Source organism: Sceloporus occidentalis, unplaced genomic scaffold (assembly GCF_023333645.1).
Source record: "Sceloporus occidentalis isolate IW3139 unplaced genomic scaffold, rSceOcc1.0.p SCAF_1, whole genome shotgun sequence".
Classification (NCBI taxonomy): domain Eukaryota; kingdom Metazoa; phylum Chordata; class Lepidosauria; order Squamata; family Phrynosomatidae; genus Sceloporus; species Sceloporus occidentalis.
The window spans coordinates 207,800,971-207,812,849 of record NW_028316981.1 but is presented as its reverse complement, the minus strand read 5'-3'; the positions used below and the strand labels follow the sequence as shown (position 1 = coordinate 207,812,849).

Genomic DNA, 11,879 nt, shown 5'->3' with positions numbered 1-11,879 from the left:
CGGATGCAGCCCTTGTGACATACAGTAAAAGCAAATAAAACCAAAGACCATCTCACACAGCACTCCTACCCTGCCCTCAGAATCCGAATGACTATCAGGTGCCATATGGTCCAAACTACCTCCTTCCAGGATCCACGAAGAATAAAACCACCTGCCTTCAAACATTCATTTTGTGAAGGGGTGAGGTTTACTGACTGAAAACAGTGTGCTCCAGGGTGCTTGGTGTTCTGTTTTTAGCCACAGATATGGTAGTCAGGTAACTCTGAATCCACTCCCTTATATAGTTTGTTTTCACATTCTGTATTTTTTCAGAGTTTACCAGTAGGAGTAAAAGCCTCAGAATATTTTGTTGTTGTTGTATGCCTTTGTTATTTTTAAAATCTACGTTGACCCTAATGCGTACCTATCATATGGTCTTCTTGGCAAGATTTGTTGAGAGAGGGTTTGCCTTTGCCATCCTCTGAGGCTGAGCGTGTGTGACTTGCCCAAGGTTACCCAGTGGGTTTACATGGCTGAGTGGGGATTCAAACCCTGGTCTCTAGATTCATGGTCCCCAAACTCAAATCACTACACTAGCTCTCATTATATCACACTCAAAAGTTGAAGTTGTTTAAATGTTCTTAATCTTGAGGATCTACTGCAGAAATCTCCTTTAAAAGAAGAAAAAAAAATAGATTTCAAGCATCAGAAAAACAGTGTGCCATCTTTCTGGAAGATAGCCAGTTAATTAGAAGAACTCCATCTGTAGCTGTGGTTCAGCATCTTACTTAACATTGTCATATGAATAATCGGCAGAGACTATAGCCGCTTTTGCTTGAAACTGCCCTAGTTTTCTAACAAGCAAAATTATGACTGTACTCATTACTTGAGAGGGTGTTGCAAACTCTTTCCTAGTATACTGCCTAGGAACATGGTGTCCACAGGGGAAAATCAGGGGAAAATAAAAACTAAAAGAAGAGAGAGTGTTTATTAGGAAAGGAACAGCCTCATACTGTCACGGAGCTATAACGGCATATTTGATTTAACTTTAACAGAACTGAAAACATCTGTGCTTTGTTAATGTCCACAATATAAATAAGAATGACTTCCCAATTCTTTAGGTTGTTTATATTTATCTTTATCTAGACATCCGTCCAACCATTTGGAGTAGTAAGGTATCCTCAAGCATTACTCCCACTCCAAAGGTTTTTTATCTGATGGAATACTCCCTGTTTCTTTCAAATGTCCATTTTTCTTTGAAAGACATGCAAGAACGTGTTCCTTTCTATTCTCCCCTCCCAGCTTGTGCAAGGGTTTGTGGAAGAAGTGGTTTTTTAAATCCGGATGGATAGCCAAGAAGACCATAGATAGTATGGATATATAACAGGCAAGTCACACTCTCTCAGCCTCAGAGGATAGCAATGACAACCTCCCCTCTGACAAAACTTACCAAGAAAACTTTAGGGTCACCATATGACAAAAATGACTTGGAGGCACACAACAACAACAGCAAAGGTTCTGCCTTTCCTTACAGCCTTTGCTTAGGGCCGCAAGCCTTCATCGGAGCTTGGAAATAACTAGTTACTTGTAATTACCTCACCCACACCCCCAAGCTTGGAACATTACTTTTTACAAGGAATTAGTTCCTTTACGTATTGCTCTGACTATTCAACAGGTTGTTATTTTTTACTGCTGCTGTGGTCCAGAAAGCATTTTGCCAATCCATTTGTTACTGTCGTGCCAATGAAAAATAGGGGACAATCCTCTCTGGTTCCACCAAGTGGCCGGTTCAGATAGTTCTTCTTGGATACAAAAAAGTGCAAAAGACACAACAGAGCAATCCTTCCCTAGCACCTTCTTCCTACCTAGAGGCCTTGATGTAATACCCTGCCTCTCTCTAACTCAATGGACAGATTTCATGGATGAAGCCAGAAAGAGTCAGGATCAGTGCAGAAACAAGATCTGAATTAACAAGCTGCAGTTTTACTTCTATAACCCCCGCAATCACACCTCCCTCCCACTGTTTGATAGTCTTTCCCACATAATACCAGGCAGCTACATGACTTTGGTTCCCACATAACAACTCCTTACAGCTGCTCACCCGTCCCCATACACTCATGCTTCAAACATGGCTACTGTACAGCTAAACAGGCCTAACCTAACATGGCAGAGAGCCCTGAAGGGTGACTCTCACACTGGAATATGCCTCACCCATAATCCTACTAGGATAGGATTTGCGGTCCAGCACACCAAGAAAGCAGAGAACCAGCATGATATTGTAGTTCGAGCATTGGTCTACAACTCTAGAGGCCAGGGTTCAAATCCCCACTTGGCCACAGAAACCCACTAGGTTACCTTGGGCAAGTCACATTCTCTCAGCCTCAGAGGACGGCAAAGGCAAATCCCCTCTGAACAAACCTTGTCAAGAAAACCCCTTGATAGATTTGCTTTAGACTCTCCTTAAGTCAGCAACAACATCATCAACACCACCGCAGCCACCAATGAAGTGCCATGTTGGTTGAAGTTCCTATATAGACGGGCGCATCTCTTCAGGAGACATGGATATCCACTGCACTCAGAGTGTAGCTCAAAATAAGGTGCAAAACTGTGTTGATAGAACTTGAATCAATAATGTATGTTGCCCTGCATGCATAATATATGTTGCCCTGCAAGCATCAATTTATACCTGGGTAAGAAGCTTAAGCAAAGCACCTGTACTTCGTACAATTTAGCATGCACAACAGCCTTTACGTTTTACTGTACTAAATCAGTTAAAGCATTTGATTTATTTCAGTGGGAGTACTTTGCTGCCCCCATTATGCATACGATTGTAGCCTTAAGCAGCAAAAACCTACCTCTCTCCCTGAATTATGGGTGATGTGTACCCAACCCACATTCCTTGTGTTTGTGGGAAGAAGGGGAGAGAGTACAAAGTAAGAAGCAAATTTTCTTGCACAGACAGATGTACTTTGCTTTTCCCACATCCACTCACTTTCCCTCTTCTCTTACCAAAATCCTGAGTGGACCAACCTGCTTGGATCCCCCTTCCTTCACATACACAGGAACAGAATGGTAGACCCATGGCTACCAAATGCCCTGCACATAGATGCTTTGGGTGGGTACACATAAGGTGTCATTCACTCAGTACCTTTCCTTGTCCAACTGCTTAAGTCAGAAATGACTTGAAGGTGCACAACAATAACAACAACAAAAGTCCAGTTGCCGCTGGCCATATAAAATAATAGGAAGATTCAATGCAAAATAATGGATATTTGGCATGAGGCGCAGTTTGGAAGGGAAACAGTCTGCCACAGTTTTGAATCTCATTTACAATCAATGCATATTTTGCACCTGTGTCCGCCACAGGCAAGGTGCATCTGTTCTCTATTTAAAGCTTTAACAGAGGGCAGTGCATGCATGAAAGACTCTTGAACGTCTTCCATATTCACCCACAGCGACTACAACCACAATAACATCCAAAATCCGCAAAACCACAATGCCTTTATTGCACTATGCATATTACGCACCCAAAACGCACAATATACATGTTGTAAGCTTTCGAAGCTCCACTGGCTTCTTCATCAGACAAAAGGTGTTAAAAACCACACAGGAGGAAGAAATGTTAGCTTATGACTAACACCATCAACGTTTTTCTTTCTTATTCCTGTATAGTTTTTAACACCTTTTGCCTATGAAGAAGCCAATGGAGCTTCAAAAACTTGCAACATGTGTGTTGTGCGTTTTGGTTGGGCCCAAAACGTTATCTCTATTTTGTGGATTTTGGATGTTGTTGTACTTTGCTGTATGGCCAACAAGAGCCAGTGTGGTATAGTGCTTTGGGTGCCCCTCTGGGGCTGCATCCGCGCACTGCAGATGTAATCCAGTTTGACACCGCATTAACTGCCATGGCTCAGTGCTATGGAATTCTGGGAACTGTGGTTCTGTGAGACATTTAGCCTTCTCTGTCTGGCGCCACAACAAACTACAGTTCCCAGAATTCCATAGCACTGAGCCATAGCAGTTCAAGCTGTGTGAAACTGGATTACATCTGCAATGCAAATGCAGCCTGGTTGACCTTGGGTGTGTGTCACACTCTCTCAGCCTCAGGGAAAGGCCATGGCAAACCTCCTCTGAAGAAATTTGCCATGATAGGTTGACTTTACAGTCGCCATAAGTCAGACATGACTTGAAGACACACAACAACAACAACAACAGCAGCAGCAGCAATTTATTTATTTATTTATTTATTTATGGCCTCGCGGTGCTCTCTGGGAAATGTAGTCCCCACTCTGCGCTGTTTTGGCCTCCATGTTGTGCGTTCCCTGGGAGCCTTGTACCGGAAGCCGCTTCGGGAGGTGATTGGTCAGACCTCAGCCAATGGCGGCGTAAGGCTGGGGAGGAGCGCGTCCCCTCATTGGCCGGCTCTTCGCATTGGCCCGCCCTCCTCCTCGGCCGCCGGGGCACAGGTGAGCAGGGGCCCACCTGAGAGAGGCATCATTGCTCACCTGGAGCGGAGGATGCGGCTGCGCTCGGGCTTCCTGGCCGCCGCGGGGCTCCTGGTCCAGGCGCTGGGGGCCGGGCTGTTCCTCCGGGGCTTCTTCCCGGTGCCAGTGAGGAGCGGGGCCTCCTCTGCAGCCCAGCACCCGCCTCCGGAGCCCCCGCCCGCAGGTAAGGCGTGACAACGCTTTCACAGTGCTAAAGGATCATGGGAGTTGTAGTCTGTTGTGGCGGCACCACAGCTCTCTGGCTGAGGAATGAAAACTACACTCGTCCCTCCATATTGGCGGCTTTGATTATTCACCGGTTTGATCAATATGTTCTCTCTAGGAATCTGTAGAGCAACTCTATGGTCAACCTTAACTAAAAGTCCCACTGAAAGACCTAGAGATTCCTAGAGAGGACACTCTGCTAGGCCTTTGTGGGTCCACCAGTGCAACTCTATGGTCAAGTTTAAAAGTCCCACTGAAAGACCTAGAGATTCCTAGAGAGGACACTCTGCTAGGCCTTTGTAGGTCCTCCAGTGCAACTCTATGGTCAAGTTTAAAAGTCCCACTGAAAGACCTAGAGATTCCTAGAGAGGACACTCCGCTAGGCCTTTGTAGGTCCTCCAATGCAACTCTATGGTCAAGTTTACCTAAAAGTCCCACTGAAAGACCTAGAGATTCCTAGAGAGGACACTCTGCTAGGCCTTTGTAGGTCCTCCAGTGCAACTCTATGGTCAAGTTTAAAAGTCCCACTGAAAGACCTAGAGATTCCTAGAGAGGACACTCCGCTAGGCCTTTGTAGGTCCTCCAATGCAACTCTGTGGTCAAGTTTACCTAAAAGTCCCACTGAAAGACCTAGAGATTCCTAGAGAGGACACTCTGCTAGGCCTTTGTAGGTCCTCCAATGCAACTCTGTGGTCAAGTTTAAAAGTCCCACTGAAAGACCTAGAGATTCCTAGAGAGGACACTCTGCTAGGCCTTTGTAGGTCCACCAGTGCAACTCTGTGGTCAAGTTTAAAAGTCCCACTGAAAGACCTAGAGATTCCTAGAAAGGACACTCCGCTAGGCCTTTGTAGGTCCTCCAATGCAACTCTATGGTCAAGTTTACCTAAAAGTCCCACTGAAAGACCTAGAGATTCCTAGAGAGGACACTCCACTAGGCCTTTGTAGGTCCTCCAGTGCAACTCTATGGTCAAGTTTAAAAGTCCCACTGAAAGACCTAGAGATTCCTAGAGAGGACACTCCGCTAGGCCTTTGTAGGTCCTCCAGTGCAACTCTATGGTCAAGTTTAAAAGTCCCACTGAAAGACCTAGAGATTCCTAGAGAGGACACTCTGCTAGGCCTTTGTGGGTCCACCAGTGCAACTCTATGGTCAAGTTTAAAAGTCCCACTGAAAGACCTAGAGATTCCTAGAGAGGACACTCTGCTAGGCCTTTGTGGGTCCACCAGTGCAACTCTGTGGTCAAGTTTAAAAGTCCCACTGAAAGACCTAGAGATTCCTAGAAAGGACACTCCGCTAGGCCTTTGTAGGTCCTCCAATGCAACTCTATGGTCAAGTTTACCTAAAAGTCCCACTGAAAGACCTAGAGATTCCTAGAGAGGACACTCCACTAGGCCTTTGTAGGTCCTCCAGTGCAACTCTATGGTCAAGTTTAAAAGTCCCACTGAAAGACCTAGAGATTCCTAGAGAGGACACTCCGCTAGGCCTTTGTAGGTCCTCCAGTGCAACTCTATGGTCAAGTTTAAAAGTCCCACTGAAAGACCTAGAGATTCCTAGAGAGGACACTCCACTAGGCCTTTGTAGGTCCTCCAGTGCAACTCTATGGTCAAGTTTAAAAGTCCCACTGAAAGACCTAGAGATTCCTAGAGAGGACACTCCACTAGGCCTTTGTAGGTCCTCCAGTGCAACTCTATGGTCAAGTTTAAAAGTCCCACTGAAAGACCTAGAGATTCCTAGAGAGGACACTCCGCTAGGCCTTTGTAGGTCCTCCAATGCAACTCTATGGTCAAGTTTACCTAAAAGTCCCACTGAAAGACCTAGAGATTCCTAGAAAGGACACTCCGCTAGGCATTTGTAGGTCCTCCAATGCAACTCTGTGGTCAAGTTTACCTAAAAGTCCCACTGAAAGACCTAGAGATTCCTAGAGAGGACACTCTGCTAGGCCTTTGTAGGTCCTCCAATGCAACTCTGTGGTCAAGTTTAAAAGTCCCACTGAAAGACCTAGAGATTCCTAGAGAGGACACTCTGCTAGGCCTTTGTAGGTCCACCAGTGCAACTCTGTGGTCAAGTTTAAAAGTCCCACTGAAAGACCTAGAGATTCCTAGAAAGGACACTCCGCTAGGCCTTTGTAGGTCCTCCAATGCAACTCTATGGTCAAGTTTACCTAAAAGTCCCACTGAAAGACCTAGAGATTCCTAGAGAGGACACTCCACTAGGCCTTTGTAGGTCCTCCAGTGCAACTCTATGGTCAAGTTTAAAAGTCCCACTGAAAGACCTAGAGATTCCTAGAGAGGACACTCCGCTAGGCCTTTGTAGGTCCTCCAGTGCAACTCTATGGTCAAGTTTAAAAGTCCCACTGAAAGACCTAGAGATTCCTAGAGAGGACACTCCACTAGGCCTTTGTAGGTCCTCCAGTGCAACTCTATGGTCAAGTTTAAAAGTCCCACTGAAAGACCTAGAGATTCCTAGAGAGGACACTCTGCTAGGCCTTTGTGGGTCCACCAGTGCAACTCTATGGTCAAGTTTAAAAGTCCCACTGAAAGACCTAGAGATTCCTAGAGAGGACACTCTGCTAGGCCTTTGTGGGTCCACCAGTGCAACTCTGTGGTCAAGTTTAAAAGTCCCACTGAAAGACCTAGAGATTCCTAGAAAGGACACTCCGCTAGGCCTTTGTAGGTCCTCCAATGCAACTCTATGGTCAAGTTTACCTAAAAGTCCCACTGAAAGACCTAGAGATTCCTAGAGAGGACACTCCACTAGGCCTTTGTAGGTCCTCCAGTGCAACTCTATGGTCAAGTTTAAAAGTCCCACTGAAAGACCTAGAGATTCCTAGAGAGGACACTCCGCTAGGCCTTTGTAGGTCCTCCAGTGCAACTCTATGGTCAAGTTTAAAAGTCCCACTGAAAGACCTAGAGATTCCTAGAGAGGACACTCCACTAGGCCTTTGTAGGTCCTCCAGTGCAACTCTATGGTCAAGTTTAAAAGTCCCACTGAAAGACCTAGAGATTCCTAGAGAGGACACTCCACTAGGCCTTTGTAGGTCCTCCAGTGCAACTCTATGGTCAAGTTTAAAAGTCCCACTGAAAGACCTAGAGATTCCTAGAGAGGACACTCCACTAGGCCTTTGTAGGTCCTCCAGTGCAACTCTATGGTCAAGTTTAAAAGTCCCACTGAAAGACCTAGAGATTCCTAGAGAGGACACTCCACTAGGCCTTTGTAGGTCCTCCAGTGCAACTCTATGGTCAAGTTTAAAAGTCCCACTGAAAGACCTAGAGATTCCTAGAGAGGACACTCCGCTAGGCCTTTGTAGGTCCTCCAGTGCAACTCTATGGTCAAGTTTAAAAGTCCCACTGAAAGACCTAGAGATTCCTAGAGAGGACACTCCGCTAGGCCTTTGTAGGTCCTCCAGTGCAACTCTATGGTCAAGTTTAAAAGTCCCACTGAAAGACCTAGAGATTCCTAGAGAGGACACTCTGCTAGGCCTTTGTGGGTCCACCAGTGCAACTCTATGGTCAAGTTTAAAAGTCCCACTGAAAGACCTAGAGATTCCTAGAGAGGACACTCTGCTAGGCCTTTGTGGGTCCACCAGTGCAACTCTATGGTCAAGTTTAAAAGTCCCACTGAAAGACCTAGAGATTCCTAGAGAGGACACTCTGCTAGGCCTTTGTGGGTCCACCAGTGCAACTCTATGGTCAAGTTTAAAAGTCCCACTGAAAGACCTAGAGATTCCTAGAAAGGACACTCCGCTAGGCCTTTGTAGGTCCTCCAGTGCAACTCTATGGTCAAGTTTACCTAAAAGTCCCACTGAAAGACCTAGTGATTCCTAGAGAGGACACTCCACTAGGCCTTTGTACGTCCTCCAGTGCAACTCTATGGTCAAGTTTAAAAGTCCCACTGAAAGACCTAGAGATTCCTAGAGAGGACACTCCACTAGGCCTTTGTAGGTCCTCCAGTGCAACTCTATGGTCAAGTTTAAAAGTCCCACTGAAAGACCTAGAGATTCCTAGAGAGGACACTCCGCTAGGCCTTTGTAGGTCCTCCAATGCAACTCTGTGGTCAACTTTAACACTGGCACAAACACTTTTGTGTGTTTGTGGCAGTGATATGCCACAAAACACTTTATGCTGTGGCTTATTAACGTTGGATTAAGCCATTTGTTCATGTGGTCCTTCACAGAAACAAAAGGCTGCATCTCAGAGTCTAGTCTATGCTAGATTTGCTGTTCAACAATTGCTATTTTCATTTCTTTCGTATCAACAGCAGTCCCGTCCCTGTGTCTTTTTACTCATTAATAATTCCTTCTGTGTTCAGGAAGATTTGCCTGCACATAAATTTGCGCAGGATTTGTGCCTTATTTTTCCTTTCATGAGATCTATAAATTGCTGCTGAATTTGGCAGCCAGTTATTATTTCTTATAGTGTGTGAGAATCTGTTAGAAGTGCTGTTATGCATATACTGAGTCTATTCTTTTAGCAGCCTTGCTCTTCTCTGCACAAAAGTAGGGAAAGTATTGCAGAACAAACGTGGCTCTTAACAACTTCTGTCTTAAATCCTGTTATTAGTCCTGTCTAGAGTAGATCCATTGAATTAGTGGGGTTTCCCCACGTGTTGATTCCCAGTCAACAAAACCCTGGTCACCCATGATACCATGGAAGCTGTACTTGTTGATCCATGCCTCTAAACAGGTTTGTAAGAAGTGAGAGCGCATTGATGCTGGTATTTTGATTGAATACTGACTGATGATTTGTATGTTCCTTGTGTATATTTAGGATTGTCTTCCAACTGGACCAAGATCCCACCTCCTCTGTTTAAAAAAGCAGTCATAGTTCTAATCGACGCACTAAGAGATGACTTTGTTTTTGGTTCGAAAGGGAAACTGTTCATGCCCTTTACAACACAGATGATTGAAAGAGGAGCATCGCATAGTTTTATTGCAGAAGCAAAGCCGCCTACAGTCACTATGCCTCGAATTAAAGTAAGTTCTGGTATCCAGTATCTCATAACAGATATTTACTTGATTTCTTTTTCCACTTTAGGAGTGGCTTAGATTGAGTTCTTTTTCCTCTGCTTCGTTGGGGAGACTTTCCGGTTTAGAACCACAGTAATTTTAAGCCAGTGTTTTTCAAAGAGAGAGTTGTTTTTGTCTGTTTCAGTATAAACCGGAAGGGAGCAGGAATGAAGTACTTTAGCAGTATCTTTGAGACTACCTCTTCACCTTCAGCACATGCTTTTATGGATGTCAATCCATGGTACAGCTGAAGACGTTGACTGATTTCCACGAAAGCTTATGCTGAAACCAATCAGAGGCAGTGCTGGATTTGCTCATTCCTTACATCTGCTTCCATTTTAGTTTTAAGTCAGAAACTGAATTATAGGTGTGTATATGCATGAGATAATTTGGATAGCTGCCTTTTCCTAAGCAGTTCCCATCTTTGAAGAGTTTGTCCTGCCTTTGAACAGGCTTGTCTATTCTTCAGGAGCAGTAGCAAAGAAAATTAGCAGTACTCTATTTATTTGGCTGTGTCTTCATGTTCATATTAATTCTTTGGACCTTATCCTTTAGTTTAGTTGTTTGTGTTTGTTTTGTAGCAAAGGCACTTAAAAACGGTTTTGTAGTCTGGTTGAAGTTGGAAGCTTTGTCTTTTGCAAAAGAGATGCATAATGATCATAACTACTGATAATGAATTTGTATTAAATATGTGTAGGCACTGAGTTCAGAGTTCAGATGATGGTTATATATTCAGCAAGAACTTTGTTTTCTGAGGTGGGCAAAGTGGAGCCTTGTGGCCATATTGGGCCCATCAAGGAATTTATGTGGCCCTCTACACTTCCAGTATCCTTAGACTGATCCTTTTGCAGCCCAAAGAAGAATGTGGATTGCTGCTCCTGGAAGCTCCAGAGGCAACCACTTACTTTATAAATTGGTTTCAAGGGCACCCTGTACTGTTTAGCATTGTTGCCTGCCTTCAAGTAATTTCCCACTTATGGCTACCCTAGGGCGAATCTATCACAGGGTTTTTTTTTTTTGGTGAAGTTTGTTCAGAGCAGGGTTACCACTGCCTGACCCTGAGGCTGAGACCCATGTGACTTGCCCAAGGTCTCCCAGTGTTTTTTGTGGGTTTCTCGGGCTATAAGGCTGTGTTCTAGAAGAGATTCAAGCATACACGGTTTGAAAATGTTCCAAAAAAGTATAAATTTCAAATATCAAACCTTGATTTTCCATTTTTCACAAGGGACACCATTTTGCTATGTCATTACATTTAATGGGACTTGAGCATCCATGGATTTTGTTATACACGGGGGATCTTGGAACCAAACCTCAGCGTATAACAAGGGTCCACTGTGCTCAGTGACCCATTGTCTACTGGGAATCCTTCTCACCGTGGGTGATTTTCATTTTCATTTGCTGAGCCTTGATTTTGCTGTTTTTCATGACTGGTAGCCAAACTATGGCGCTGTACAGACCGGCGCTGTGCGCTGGTCTGCACGTGTACTGGGGTTGCCTCGGGATGTCCTTTCCAGACGCCCTGCAACCCTAGTACATTGTAATGGGTACGTTGTGGCAATGGGTACATGAACGCTGCCATTACAACGTCATGGCCATGCCACCTCCAAATGGGGCAGCGTGAACATGATGTCTTGGCGCCGCTGAAGGGCGTATGTGGCGCCCTTTCAGTGGCGCTGGAAGGAGCTCCGAAACAGAGTTCCTTCCTTTGTTTGTGTTGCTGGCGCAGCCTTTACACAGCTGCGCCAGCGACACAAAGGAGAAAGGGGGGCCCTTTCTCTTGTTCCCCGCTGCTGTCGAGGTGTCCATGGGCCATGAAGCACGAAGGACACTCCTTTCCAGGCTGCAGAGAAGCGGCCTTTTGCCACTTCCCCACGGCCAGGAAAAGCGGCGGATCAGGGCCTCAGGGCTGCTGCTGCGGCAGCTGAGGCCCCAATCCGTCGGGGAAAGGGGCAGGTGCAGGCCACCCCAAAGGGGCGGTCTGTACACCATCTTTGTTCACTTTAAGGGTTTCTTCTTTCCTGTTGAAATTCTCCAGGTGTTTATGGATTTGAATATCTTCCCTGTGCATTCTGACCTGTTGTTGGCATGGTCCAGAATTTCAGTGTTTTGAAACAGCATTTGATGCCCAGGATGTTTATACAGTGTGCCCTTGGCATATACGACCTCAATGTACGCAGTTATAAGCTTA

The 11,879-nt window shown here is 45.3% G+C and overlaps 1 protein-coding gene across 4 annotated transcripts in view; it reads left to right on the top strand.

Moving 5' to 3' along the window:
• Positions 1 to 4,266: 4,266 nt before the first annotated feature.
• Positions 4,267 to 11,879, top strand: part of PIGG (phosphatidylinositol glycan anchor biosynthesis class G (EMM blood group)) — a 118,767-nt gene continuing 111,154 nt past the window's right edge. For 2 of the 4 annotated variants that reach the window (XM_089488678.1, XM_089488677.1), the window contains exons 1-2: positions 4,341 to 4,647; positions 9,453 to 9,658. In XM_089488678.1, the coding sequence (XP_089344804.1) occupies positions 4,497 to 4,647; positions 9,453 to 9,658 (357 nt within the window). In that variant the 5' untranslated portion in view covers positions 4,341 to 4,496. Of the gene's footprint in view, positions 4,648 to 9,290; positions 9,369 to 9,452; positions 9,659 to 11,879 lie in introns of those variants that run through there. The other 2 variants (XM_089488680.1, XM_089488679.1) reach the window with 2 other exon arrangements.